The sequence below is a fragment of the Diadema setosum genome, chromosome 1 (assembly GCF_964275005.1).
Source record: "Diadema setosum chromosome 1, eeDiaSeto1, whole genome shotgun sequence".
Lineage (NCBI taxonomy): Eukaryota > Metazoa > Echinodermata > Echinoidea > Diadematoida > Diadematidae > Diadema > Diadema setosum.
This window is the reverse complement of record NC_092685.1, coordinates 925,216-940,123: the sequence shown is the minus strand read 5'-3', so window position 1 is coordinate 940,123 and position 14,908 is coordinate 925,216. Positions and strand designations below refer to the sequence as shown.

The window sequence follows — 14,908 nt, the reverse complement described above, 5'->3', positions numbered from 1 at the left end:
GCAAACTATGTGTAATTTTGCATAGTTTTGGACTGCCTTGCAGGCTTCATTCTATGTGGGACAAAGTGAAAACAGTACTAAACCTACTTGTGTGTTGTCCACAGCGCAGCAGGTCAATGACCAGAATATTAAAACTGGCCATCATATTAACCACTGTGGTATCTACAGATTGATGATTTTTCCCTCATGGCAAGGTGTCTCCTTCTGACTTGCTTCAAGACATGTCAATTAATAACAAATGTCTTTACTCAATCATGTCTATGAACAGTAATGCTTGTTGATTGGAATCAAATCTACTTGATAACCTATACAAGAGCAGTGATGGCATCATTTCTTTCTACTGGTTTAAACTTTATTCTGGATTTGACTATATACCTTTGAAACAAACATTGTTTGAATACAAATGTGTCAGTTAATGTCAATATATCTTGAAACTCTTTCATTCCATAAAAGTTTGTTTGGGTGTTTTTTGTGTGTATATGATTCATGCACAGACACATGTGTGCACACACTTATACTATAAAATCATTAATGTAAAAGTGGAAATTTTCGCGGTGTTGAAATTTTCGCGCATTTCGCGCAACCAGAAACTAGCGCGAAAATAAAAACATGTGAATATTTTTGCTTGCCATACGTTCCTGTGCGTGATGTCTTGATTCCGCGGAATTAAAAACACGCGAAACTCTTCTGACCCGGCCTAGCGCAAAAAATTAGTCCTGCGAAAATATCCACTTTTACAGTCTTCTAGTTTCAGCCTTAAATCATACTAAAACAACATCTGGAACGAACATAATTTGTGCATGAACAGATAAACAGATACATGTAACATCGAAACTGCAGAAATGACACAATTTGATACAACCTAGAGCGTATGTTTGTCAGGATGTTGTTGCTTTCCTAGCAGCACTAAATAATGCTCTGATAAGATGCAGATTAATGTACATTAAAAGACAGACAAAGCAATCTCACTTGATGTACACTGTGCAGCTATCTATCAGCAGAATGCCCTCTCTTGGAACATCCCTTCCTCACACAATATATGAGCTTGTCAATATCAATAACTAGTACCATCTAATTCAATTGGAGTCTGAGTAGAGCTATCCTGACAAATGCCATAAACATGTATGCAAACACGGACCCTTCATAAACATGAACAGCCTGAACAAGACATCCAAACAGAGACACTACATCAGGCAAAACATTGTAGGAGTTTCATTGATATTTGAGGACACCAAAGAACGAGGAGGAAAGTGCAGTGAATGCCAGTCAGGAGTGGATGGATGGCAGCTAAAACATCTGCTGGGGTAGAGTACTCGTCACCTTGGAGACAGACAAGGTCTTACCGCATCACCTTCGGCATTGTGTGAGGGATGCGCAATGTCAGTGCATCCTGAAAGCTCGTCACTCTACAGTGAGTGAGAGGGATGGCTATTCCAGTTGGCAGTGCAACAAGATGGGTTTTGTAATGGGGTGAAGGGATTTTTCCACCACTCCACATAGCTGCAATTACAATCAGGCATTGGTAGCGGAGCAATCAGGGGTGCACATCGTTTATCTATCATCAAATCATCATTAAAATACCATGAGTTATTTGGTTGTCCACTTCCTGTCACATGCCATCACTTTGAGTGACGCTTGATGAAGTTTTACAATCACTGACTGGCTAGTTGGCCAGGAATGACAGAATAATGCACACTCACCTTCATTTCTTTCTCTGCATGAAAATGTTTAATCAACACTCTAATCACAGTCATAAAAATGAATTCCCACATCCTTGATGAAAAAACATCATTTCATTACACTTTAGCAATGTTTCTACACACAAAGGTCACTATACTGTGAAAACCTCAATCTACTTAAGTGATATCAAAGGTCATTCCCTACTTAATATGCAGACTTTCAAGTCATTCAAAAACCATGTCATAAAGTGGATTAGTACACACAAATTGCATACCTTGGTATCACAGTCAACCTCTTCCATGTCCACCAAGCAAAACCATTATATTTGGGTAAAATGGATGTTTCAAGAAAGTCAAAATGTCATTCTGAAGTAGCTCTTGTCTTGTAAGGGAGATATCTTGTATGGTGAAGTCATCATCTCTTATCAAAACACATTTGAAGAGTACAATCACTACAACAGAATTATATATTTCTATATTTATTTTTTATTCTCATCAATCTTTAACTGAAAAAGTCATGTATTTATGTTTTAAATCTACTATTGTACATAAATCCTTTGGACCAGCAGCTTGTCTGGCACTGGAATCAATAAGAAATGATGATAGTTATTAATGAAATCTATTTAAAGAGTGAAAGTTTCCATGTGTAACTGTATACTGATAAAAGAATTTGGACCTTCATGTTGTACATACAATGCAAGTTTTTTCTGCATTGGCCACATTTTGTGGTTGTCTGTAAATTGGGACTGTCCTTTACTAAAAGCTGAGAGGGCTTACATGATCTACTTTTACTGTCCTGCTACATTGATTTCACTTCAATTTAGTCAGAATGTGAATTACAATGACAGCACGATGAGTGCTGTTTGAATTTTACCATCTTCCATCATCATTGTCATAATCAACATGTATAAAAAGTCATTTGAATATGTATCTCCATCTAATGACACTAAACCTTGAACTTCTTGAAGGACTATGTTTCTTAAAGTAATTTAAATTGAAATAACAGGAGAAGGTGACTGAGCGTGAATGCCTTGCATCACACCCACAGCATTCTCAAGATAGAAGGAGGAGAAGCCATATTGAGAGTTACTTAACACTCATCAGTATGTAGAAGTTCAGTTGAGTTTGTTTCTCATCTAGTAATGGAGGCAACTGGTGGGCACCAATATCATTTGGCCGACCTATTTTCAGGCCTTATGGATGTATCATTATACTGTGGGTAGAGACCGCCGAATGACATGATTGGCACAGAGGGAAAGGTGTCTGTCAGTAGCACACCTGGGCACATTCTTGCAGTGGATCCAAACCCCACATCACAAATCAGGCTTTAGTATCGGGTTTGTCCAGCAATGTGTTGGTAAATACAGCAACAGAACACACAAATATTCTTTGGTTTAATGAAAAGTTACTTAATAAAATCAATGCATATTCACCCTAGTCTTCCCTACGCAGGTTTGGTTATTTCCATCACTCGACACACATTTCTCTTTCATTTAAACTTAAGCCTAAAATAAAAGGCCACAGAAGAGTCACAACTTCATTCCACTCCCTTCCCCTTCAACACTGAAAAAGGGGAATATTCCTCACAAAATTCATGTAACTTAGTTCCTTCTGCAGTATGGAAATACCTCCATTGATTTAATTATGAGCATACTGAAATATCCCCCAATGGTTTGTTTTAAGTTGGTAGACATAAATGACAATGATGAAGGGAGACATGGCCTTGTGTTGATGTCAGCCAGGGAATAAAAAGATGACCTTGGTATGTACAATGAGAGCAACCGGCTACAATTTCTGGCCTTGCAGTCTTCACTCTCATCGTACCTGTATGCTTTATATCCATCAACCAGTGCTTCACTATTCCATAGGGATGGGCTATGACACTGTCCATTTAGTATTAAAGCCAAGAAGCTATACAATCTCACCTTACTATCCAAACCTTTTAGAGTAATCAATTATGATCTTTAAGCTCTAGTAACAACCAATATACAGTACTCTCTGCATAATCGGGTAGGCTCGGGCAGAGCGTTTCTTACCCGATTAAGCGGAATACCCGATTAACAGAACACGTCTCGTTCACAATTGACACACACAATGTGTATGTACATGGTATGCATTGTACACTGCACCAAACACCTAACACGTATGCTTGCACGGCACATTATACATACCTTACACTTGCTCAGTCACGAGCAATAATTTTCACTCATTTTATGGACAAATATGTCTTCAGAAAACTTTGTCGTTTGACTATAGACTCCTCGCTAACACGCAGGCGTTTTCCAAAATGAACACATCTCTTTGCATGCACTAGTCACGTACATAGAACATCTGGGCCCTGTTTCATAAAGTTGTTCGTAAAGTTACGAACAACTTACGAGCGACTGGTGATCAGTTCTTGTGGTGAATTATTGAAATTCTAGTAAGTATAGCACATCGCAACTGATCACCAGTCGCTCGTAAGTTGTTCGTAACTTTACGAACAGCTTTATGAAACATCCCCCAGGTTACTTTTCTAGAAGTGACTGGGGAAAAGCAAAATTATGGAGCTGGTGCATGGCCTGATTTTCGTTGCAAACTTAAATCGGATTGTGAATGTTGTTGCGGAGCAAGGGAGGAGCGCAAGTGTGTTCAACTCCTGTCTGTCTACGCAATTGTGAGTGCCAGCTACATATGTAATGTTCGTTTACGTGTGGCAAGTTGGTACTAGTACATGTGTTTCATGTTTAATCACTCCCCAAATGATCGGTCTTCTTTGCAAATTAAGCACAGAATGTGATTAGCTGTGGAAAATTTGACATTCATGATTTCTTAAAGTGTTATATGTGCGATGAAATGTGGGTAGAAATTAGGATAGAAAAAATTATCTACCCATTTATGCGGAGAGGCAACCCGATTATCAGGTAATTTCAATGTGCATCGGAACTGATTTGGACATTACTACCCAATTAAATGGAGTACCTGTTTAAGCGATACCCGATTCTACTTCGTACAGCCTAATTTATTCGGAATCATGTCTGGGTTGTACACCTGCCACCGATCAGAGAACGCCACACATTCAAAGTATTGTGTCCTTATTCAGATGCAAATGAGTACATGTTCATGTAGTGTGTATAAGTAGCCTGCTCACATCCGTACACGCCAGTGTACATTTTGTGGCCGACCAGAAGAACTACTAGAGATGGAAGACCTGCAAGGCGATATTGAGCGGCTGCTCAACGAACCATGCTCTCCAATACCGGGCAACATGCAGCTGGCGAACGACAACCCAGGCGGCAGGCTGAGAGGTCCCAAGGGCCGAAGCAAGAAGACGCCACACCCACAGGCAGGGGCGCATCCCCCCGAAGCATCTGCTGTAACTACAGCGGCAGGCGCTATCCCTGCCCCATCCCTTTCAGCAGGCGTGATCCCTGCTGGCTCCCTGGCGGGCGCGATCCCCGCCCAGATGACGGCACCAGCGGCGTTGGGCGCACCCCCCAACGAGTCCTGCTCCATGTCTCGCTTCTCGGAACTCGCTACTGCCGTTTCCACACTGCAGTCCACGGTCATGTCTTTGCTGGACACCCAAGCCCCTCCAGCACCGCAAGAGCAACCACCCAGTGACGACGATATCAACATGGAAATTGAAGAGCTGGTTCAGCAGGACAGCGGGGTTCTCGGCGAGTTCTCTGATATGGTGGAACACCAGAGCGAACCCGTGGGAGCAGCAGTGAGCGACAAGCTCGCTAACATTGTGAACAAGCTCATTCGGCTGAAACTGAAAGAACCCACTCTGAAATCTAAGCAGGAGTCATATCCAAGGCCTGCCAACTGCGAGGCCGTTGCCACTTGCAGGGTTAACCCAGAAGTATGGCACGTACTAAAAACCGAAACACGAGTGACAGATTCGAAGCTACAAAAGGTGCAGACCCTTTTTTTGACGGCAACGACGCCCCTTGCGAGAGCAGCGGACGAGCTGCTATCGCAAAATACAACCCTTTCCTCCCGGGCGGCCAATCTCATTCTCGACGGTATCGCCCTAATCGGAGCAGCAAACGTCGAGCTGAATGCGAAACGCAGGGATTTCATCCGACCCGAACTCAGCCTGGCGTTCCACCCGCTGTGTTCCGAAGACATAGCGCAGAAACCATCCACGTTTCTGTTCAGGGACGACCTCCCACAAAAGTGTAAAGAACTTCGTGACACCGAGAAGCTGGGACTGAGTGTTCGCAACACCAGCCTCCCTAAGAGGAGCTTCAGGCAGGCGTATAGGGGCGCCTACCCGAGGAGACACCCCGGGCACCCCGGACGATACGATCCGTACCCGCAACGGAGGATCGACGGTCCCTCCTCTTCGAGTTTTCGACCCAGGCAGCACCCAAACTTCAGCGGCCGACGGGCGCCGACATATCGCGGCCGTCCATCCAGAGACAACCCGAGGTCGGACAAGTAACTCGTCCACAGGACGGAGTGAGTAAATTGCCTTCAAAGACTTCGACTCCCCCGGTTGTGGGAGGTAGGCTGGCTCAATTTGCGGATAGTTGGAAGCTGATTACGTCTGACCAGTGGGTCTTAGACGCTATACAACATCACCATATTGAATTTGACCATTTGCCTTTTCAAAATTTTGTTCCAAATGAAATAAGTTTTTCACCCCGTGAAACTACCATTATCGACCATGAAATTACGAAGCTTCTCAATTGAGCCATGCCTCCACCAAGACGGGGAGTTCGTATCTAACATTTTCATAACGCCTAAAAAAGATGGATCTTTTAGGCCCGTCATAAACCTGAAAGGCCTGAACAAGTTTGTTTCATATCACCATTTCAAAATGGAGACTTTTGAATCGGCACTCCTCGTTGTAGAACCAAATTGTTTTTTCGCTTCTATCGATTTGAAAGATGCGTACTTTAGCATACCGATAGCACTAGAACACAGGAAATTTCTTCGTTTTCAATGGAAGGGAAAATTGTTTCAGTTTCGCGTTCTGCCCTTTGGACTGAGCAGTGCCCCCCGAGTGTTCACAAAAGTGCCAAAACCCCCAATAGCTGCCCTACGTAATTTAGGATATGTATCATGTAACTACATCGATGACGCCCTACTAATCGCTTGTAGTTACGACGACTGCACGGCGAGCGTTAAGAACCGAATTGAACTTTTCGAGTCACTTGGATTTGTCATTAACAAGGAAAAGTCCGTGCGCGAGCCCCGCACCAATATTGAGTTTATGGGCCTCATTATAGATTCAGTAACTATGACAATCAGCCTCCCAGAAAGAAGGAGCGGCACCATTATCCAAGCATGCATTTCTTTGGTAGATAAACGGACAACGAAGATACGCTTGCTATCTCGCGCTATCGGCCTCGTCCTTGCAGCGGAAATCGCTGTTCCTTATGGGGCAATTTTTCGGAGAGATCTTGAAATTGAGAAAAATATTGCTTTTGCAATGCAATCAAGGGGATTTTGAAGCTATCATTTCCCTGTCAGATAAGGCACGTCATGCCCTCCAGTGGTGGGCATCAAATTCAAGTAACTCATTTTCACCTATCATGCGAAACATTGACCTGGAATTCGAGACAGACGCATCTCTCGAAGGCTGGGGCGTCTACTGCCCGACTAACAAGCGCAGCACGCACGGACAATGGAGCTCCGGAGAAAGGAATCTCCACATTAACAATCTCGAATTGCTTGCAGTCCTTTTTGCCCTCCAATCACTATGTTCAAACGAATCCGGTATTAACATTCGTGTTAAATCAGACAATGTCTCAGTAGTGTCGTGCATTAATCACTTCGGGACTTGCCATTCCCCCGAGTTACATAATATCTCGCGCACAATCTGGCTCTGGTGCCTAGACAGAAACATCTGGCTGTCCGCCGTACACATTCCTGGCGCTGAGAACTCAATAGCAGACGGCTACTCGCGCACATTTAATCTGAATACTGAGTGGATGCTCGCAGCACATATTTTCGACTCACTCTCTGAACTATTTTTCACACCAGAGGTAGATTTATTTGCATCGCGCCTGAATTTCCGCATGGCTCCTTTTGTTTCTTGGCGCCCTGATCCCGAAGCCATGGCAACCGACGCATTCTGTCTCGATTGGGGGCGCTTTCGCAGCTACATCTTTCCCCCCTTCTGCCTAATGAGTAAAATTCTACAGAAATTGTCTAATGATCAGGCCCAGGCCATCATAGTTTTTCCCTTGTGGAAGACACAAAGTTGGTATCCCAAGCTAATGAGTATGCTAGTAGACTACCCAGTGATTCTGCCTCCTGCTAACCAAATTTTATCTCTCCCTTCCTCCGACAGCCAACATCCGCTATCACATCACCTGACGTTAGCGGCATGTCATGTGTCCGGGAACGCCTACGCATCAGAGGCCTTTCACATGCAGCTTCCGAGATCATCATGCGGTCATGGAGACAGTCAACTCAGAGGTGCTATAACTCGGCATATAGGAGATGGCGCCGTTTCTGTTGTACGTGGAAAAGCGATCCACTTTGCTCGGATGTAAGCATCGTTCTTAATTTTCTGGCGGAGGAGTTTCACGCTGGCGCAGCATACAGCACTCTAAATAGTTTACGCAGCTCATTATCTTTGTTTCTGCTCCCGTGTGACGGCCATCTAGTGGGATCACAACCACTCATAACGAGATTCATGAGAGGGGTCTTCAACTCTAGACCACCGCGACCTCGATACAACTCTACCTGGGACGTCGCTGTGGTTTTGAATTACCTTCGCACGCTCAGTCCTAACGACAAGATTTCACTAGAACAGCTGTCTCACAAACTCGTCATGCTCATTGCCCTCGTCTCCAGTCAGAGAGCACATACTATAGCCTACATAGTTCCACATGACTCATCGGTCTCGAGGTCATCAGTCACCTTCTCAGTCAACCACATCACTAAAACTAGCAGGCCCGGGAAACTCGCTCCGGCGATACAGCTGTCAGCATACCCAGAGACGACCGCATCTGCGTTCTCCAAACGTTACGCGAATATCTTCGCAGGACGGCAAGTTTTCGAAGCGGGAATCGGTACCTCGTCCTCTCTGTCAATCGCCCTCATCGCAACGTTTCCCCCCAAACGATTAGCCGATGGCTTAAAGGCGTCCTCCAGTCAGCCGGTATCGACACAGCTACATATAAAGGGCACAGTACCCGCGCCGCCTCTACGAGTGCCGCTCTAAGAGGCGGGACGGATATAGACACAATACTGTCCACAGCAGGATGGAGTTCTGCTAGAACTTTTGCGAGATTTTATCAGAAGCCTATCGATCTGAAGAAAAAGTCATTTGATATTTCATCTCTCGAGTAAGAGCCATGTTATTTTTTGCTTTGCTCAATCTCACGAGTCATAAGACGGGCAATGGAGCCTCTGCATGAATAAAGTTTGATCATGCCCGAACAAATTACTCGGCTTGTTGAGTCTCATTCAACCATCGTCTTTGAAATCCCAGACATGATTCCGAATAAATTAGGCTGTACGAAGTAGAATTAACAGATTAAACGAGATTTAAATGAAATTTAACATTGAAGTTTAATCATAATTCTACGAAGTACTGAGCCTAATATGAGGAATCATGTCCCACCCGATAATACGGTTTATCCCGTCTCCTGACGTGAATGAGTGCTACGTAATTCATGAATGGGATTGAGTTGTGATTGCGAGAATGAATTTCTTGCCCGCCCCTTTTACTGTGGTTGAATGAGTCTGACTTTAAATACTGACGTGTACGGATGTGAGCAGGCTACTTATACACACTACATGAACATGTACTCATTTGCATCTGAATAAGGACACAATACTTTGAATGTGTGGCGTTCTCTGATCGGTGGCAGGTGTACAACCCAGACATGATTCCGAATAAATTAGGCTTAGTACTTCGTAGAATTATGATTAAACTTCAATGTTAAATTTCATTTAAATCTCGTTTAATCTGTTAATTACACGGAAAGTACTGTACTAACATCATAACAAACTAAAGTATACTTCAACAAGAGTGTGCCATTAAATGTGCCAGTATTCAACCCTAATTATGAAATAACTATATAAAGATAGGCAACCATAGATATCAATTACAACAAAGGAAGAACTCCTATCAGTATAGGACTGTGATGACTGATTGTATGAAAATCAAAACCTTACGAATTATACAATAAAAGTCATCTATTCCACTGAATTCTCACACTGTAAATAGCAGTGATTTTGTATACATTGGAAAACATCACAACCTTATCATATAAATGAATAGCAAAATATCAAATATCAAAGTTTGTCTTCCTCTCTCTTCTTTTTTGTGTATCTTTTGGGTATCATTATTCATCTGCTTGGCACTCAAGCTGTCTGAAAGTGTGACTTTTCTTTTATGTGCATGAAGGTATTAAAAGAAGTTTAGTGATGAAAAGAAATTTCAGTGTTCAGTTTAATGTACTTCTATGGTACAGTTACTTTAAAAGAGTAGACCTTGCAATAAGCAGCTTAAATATAAATGTAGCTATGATGGGAGAACCATTCTCGACTAGCACTTGTGCTAACTTTTGGTTCCCCCTTTAACAACATTATCTTCTGTTTTTTTCTATTTTTTTTTCTATTTTTTTTTCTTTTGATTATTTTTTTTCAGAACCTCTGTCTATGCATATATGTCTACATTACATACTTATTCATTCTCTTTGCCTTTTCAGTGATAAATGTATCACAACGAAACTAAATGTATTATAACAAATGTATTCTTATGTAAGGTAGATATAAGTATGTAAAATATATGCTTGCAAAGCTGTAAGAACCTTGTACAAAATCATTGTATTCTCATAAAAATTTCATGTTATTGTATCTTACACTGTGAAATTTCATGTTACCATGTTATCATATTCATATGTATGTTGTTAATAAACTCAACTCAACTCAACTCAACTCAACTCAGGTATTCACTTTGGCTAGCTTGAAAGATGAGTGAAAAATGAAAGTCAGAAAGTAAATACTTCTCTCGTGCAAAAAAAAGAAAAGAAAATAAATGCTTGTTTATGTTAATGAATAACAATTTGTCATAAACCTCCAATAAAATAAAAATCAGTGATGTTTCATGCATCAAACAAAAAATTACTGAAAAATTGGACATTTTCACAGCGTGAAAATTTTCGTGCATTTTATGCAACCAGAAGCTAGCGTGAAAATAAATGCATGCAAATATTTTATGTATGCCATATGTTCTCAAGTAGTTAATATCCTAATTCCGCGGAATTCAAAACACATGAAATTCAACTTACCTGCAATCTACGAACTCTCTTCACTTGTTTGATCTTTCCATCATAATGAAGTGGACCATCATCCAGTGAAGGCTCCTAAAGGCGTCAAACAGAAAGAAGTGTAAAACCCTTTCCAAGTGGTACATAAAGGCAAATATAGTCATTCTATTGAACACACTGTCCTCTCTCTTCAAAATTTACTTGACACCACTTAATTTCTCTTTTGAAGAATACACATTTGGCATGGGGAGGAATGTGAATAATTTTACTTGATCTTTGTCATTTCTGCAGTCTCTGAAATAAAATGGGCAAAAACAGGACTGGAGCTTCACTAAAAACATCTTTTTCTGCAGAAGATTAAATTATTTCTTACTTCTGTCTTTTTATCTTTATTATAATAAACAAGTAAGATGTTCAAATCAAATACTGAGTTGTCTCAAGCTATATTTTTATTGAAGTTATTGATAAAGCAAAACAAGTCATACAAATTTCAGGCTGTACTGGCAACTTACATTATGCTCACTCTAGAATGGGTAGTCTTCTTTAGTTACTACTGTGATAAAAATGTGATAACCTCATCAAGAATAATTATTAAAATACATCATCACTATCTCTACAAAACTTAATCAACTGAAGAGGTCATTAATGATGAAAAATGCAGAATGATTTGAAAAGCAAAATGGTCAGATGAGAGATTTTGGTTTTGGTTTGTTTTATTTTTCAATACAGGCAACTCCTGTTATAACAAAGTCCTTAGGACTGGCAATTTTCTTTTGGTATATATTGAAATTTTGCTACAGCCAAACAGTCAAGTATGTAAAAAGATACAGATAATAATTTGGGGAACTGAATTTCTACTTCATTGTAACAAGAATTTTTTTTAAACCATCTTCTTCTTTAGGGTAGTGCAATGTATTTGGTATTCTGAACCACAGGGAGCTAGTGTATTGGACAGAAATAGACTTTTGGAGGAATATGAAACTCATTTCACTTACGACTGAAAAAAAAACCAAAAAAAAAAAAAAAAAACCATTGTAAGCCAAAGTGTTGGTGCTGCAGTCACACTGAGTTGGCAAAGGAGAAATTTTGTACAACAGACTTTCTCAGGGATTCACTTTACAGTCATTTTCTCAAAATCTCCCATTCTCCCACTTTAAATTTCTCCTGCTCTAGCTGTGTGTCTCGCTTAAGATGTACTTTCTCCCACTTAAAATGTAGCCTTCTCTATCTCAATTTTAGTTGTGGGGGGAGGGCATGGGAGGGGGCAGGGTCTCCCCACGGTAGGAAGATTCTTTAATTTGGGATCTATGAAATCATGAGATTTGGTGCGTAACTGTGAGGCAACTTTGTAAATGAAATTGCAATACAGGTATGCACCAAGTCTCATGATTTTATCAATATTGGCTTTTTGAGAATAAAATGCAAACAGGACATTCCATAATTTACATCTGGATTGAAAATCACTTTCTTTTTTTGCTTTGTCTGGAGGTGAGAGAAAATGGATGCTGGGCATGTGAGCATGAGATGAGGAGTTGAGGTGTGAGTCTCACGCCGGAGGCATATCTCTCCCTCATATTTCAGCAAATGTGGATTTCATAATTTGCTTGAAATGTACAAAAAAATAAAAATGACAAGTTGCTCTGGGAGAAAAGAGGCAAGAAAGTTTGGCAAGGTATGCCAATAGTGTAAAATTAGAATCATGGACTACAGAGCTGCCAAGTTTCCTTGATTCTGCAGAAGGATCCCTGGAAAAAAAAAATCAGATATCTCTTCATGTCCTAACAAGAAGACGGAAAAGAACATCCTTGATTTGGGATTATTTCTACCCATTCTGGGATGCATGTAGCACACACAAATCTCCCTGATCTTCATGTATGAATGCTGCCAGTCCTGGGACTGGTGAAATGTGCTGACATGTGCTGGATTGATAACTGTGAGGAAAGAAGAGAGAACTCACCAGAAGATTCTTAGCTCTTTGCAGCTCTGGTCGAATGTCTAAGGCAATCTCTTCCATCTTGGATGACTGCAACCTCTGCTTCCTCCTGCTTGACTTCTCTGAGGAGAGTGGAGGTGTGGTCAACTCACCTGCTTCTTGACTAAGGGCAAGGAAGAATATGATTTATACTGGTTATTTGTCTGCATGGAAACAGGACTTCAGGTTGGGTTTGTGTTTGGATTGCATTGCGACATCTATCTGACTGCAGTGTTCCTTGCACAATGAATTTTCCCGACATGGTAGTAATGGCTAATAATTCATTCACATCAAAAGGCCCTGTCACACCTTTCCGGGCAAGCTACGCAGGCTTGTTGCGTGTGGGGATTTTCCAGCACGCAGGACAATATTTGCGGTCGGACAAGGATTTGGGCGAGTTTCGCATGCGTTCTACCTGCTGGACTCGTGCTACTTACGTTTCATTTGCGTGCATTCTGTGTGACCTGCGTGTCAGGCCCATGGGCGGGGAGTGAGGCCTGGTAACTCGGTGAAGAAATACCTCTGTAAGAATTTGATATAGCTGAAGTCCCACAGAATGTCATTATCTTGGCCACAGCTGACTTTCAACTAACCAGCAAAAAGGCAGTATCTGACCCTCAGTATGCACGCAATTTGCTCGTATAACTCATATAGCCCACAGAATTGACCAGCTACATGATATTGGTAGTTTCGACATTGTTCCTTGCTAGTAAAGTACCCGTAATATGCTCATAGAATGCCCGCAGATGACACACACTTCCGGTGCATAGGCACAGATCCATGGGCAACTTACGTACTTCAAGTGGGTCAACTGCTTGTGACTTGCGGCAGCTATGGGCCTCCTACTGGTGTTTTGCGAGGACCTCTGCGGGTAATCTCACGACTCACACGGGAAAAGTTTTGGTCGTTCTCAAAACTTGGCTGCGGGTAAATCGGACTAGTGTGCGCACCTCTGGGCAACTATTATTACGGGCGAGATACGTGGTAAGTACTGTCAGGTCAGGCCAATTACGGGGAGCTCCATGTAGCAAAAATTTTTCCCCGCAGGTCAACCTGCAAGGCTTCCCCAGACACAGTTTGACAAGGCCTTGAGCATGCTCAAAACATATTCCAGGTGAGTCGCGGGGGTTTGGCTTCGGAGGTACACGCTGAACACCAATAGGAGGCCCTTAGTGGCAGCACCTCGCAGGCAACTCCCACGCAGGTACTTCACAGTCCCCATATGTCTCTCGTAACTGAAAACGGATCGGTTTCGAAGCTGTCACACAGGTCACACAGAATATACATGCAAGTAGAAGGTAAGAAGCACACATCTAGCAGGTAAAACACAAGTGCGGAACTTGCCAACATCCTTGTCCGCCCACAGAAAGTTCTCCAGCGTGCTGGAAAATCAATACTCGAAAAAAGCCTGCGTAGCTTACCTGGAAAGGTGTGACAGGGCCTTTAGGCTAGATGAATAAATATTCTGCATTTTGTATGGTGTTTGCAAGGCAGTGACCATGCAAACTTGTAGATGTAGGATGTAAAAATAAAACATATACTAGACACTGTAACAACACACAGCTTGCTATGAAAGAACAATATGAAATCTTTCTGGATCCATTCAGACTGGATGGTATATAAAGTTATTAAAGTTTCCCCTTATACACTCAGACACCACAGACAGTGTTCACATACCGGTCATCAGGCCGATCCCCTTCCTCTTTGGGTGTGTCTGTGCAGGGACTGGATGTTCGTGCAGCTGCCACAGCAATGTTCAGCTCCACTGGATTATGTACAGTGAGATGTTATGACAGCGTATTCAATCAGAAGAATCTTATTTCAATTCAGTCACAATACACAACAAGAGTTTCAAAAAGTAAGACAGACACACGACACATTGTTCACAATGATGACTGAGGTTTTGGAGGGAGGAAAAAAGTAGAATGACTTCAATATCATCATCAGTGAAAGATAGAAAATTGTACAAACTGTGTGAATCATGCCATAATAGCATTTAAAGAACACATACAAAAAAAAAAAAAGCTTCAAAC

The 14,908-nt window shown here is 41.8% G+C and overlaps 2 protein-coding genes across 4 annotated transcripts in view; one reads left to right on the top strand and one right to left on the bottom strand.

Moving 5' to 3' along the window:
* Nucleotides 1–14,908, bottom strand: part of LOC140246083 (uncharacterized) — a 90,667-nt gene that overhangs the window by 65,554 nt on the left and 10,205 nt on the right. For all 3 annotated transcript variants that reach the window (XM_072325532.1, XM_072325540.1, XM_072325548.1), the window contains 3 exons: nucleotides 14,553–14,640; nucleotides 12,861–12,999; nucleotides 10,925–10,999 (listed from right to left, as the gene is read on the bottom strand). In XM_072325532.1, the coding sequence (XP_072181633.1) occupies nucleotides 10,925–10,999; nucleotides 12,861–12,999; nucleotides 14,553–14,640 (302 nt within the window). The remainder of the gene's footprint in view (nucleotides 1–10,924; nucleotides 11,000–12,860; nucleotides 13,000–14,552; nucleotides 14,641–14,908) is intronic.
* Nucleotides 5,125–6,111, top strand: LOC140246072 (uncharacterized). Its single transcript, XM_072325520.1, has one exon. The coding sequence runs from the start codon at nucleotides 5,125–5,127 to the stop codon at nucleotides 6,109–6,111; it is 987 nt and encodes a 328-aa protein (XP_072181621.1).

Excerpts from the sequence above, each read along its gene's own strand:
- LOC140246072 (XM_072325520.1), top strand. The coding sequence starts at position 5,125 with ATGACGGCACCAGCGGCGTTGGGCGCACCCCCCAACGAGTCCTGCTCC.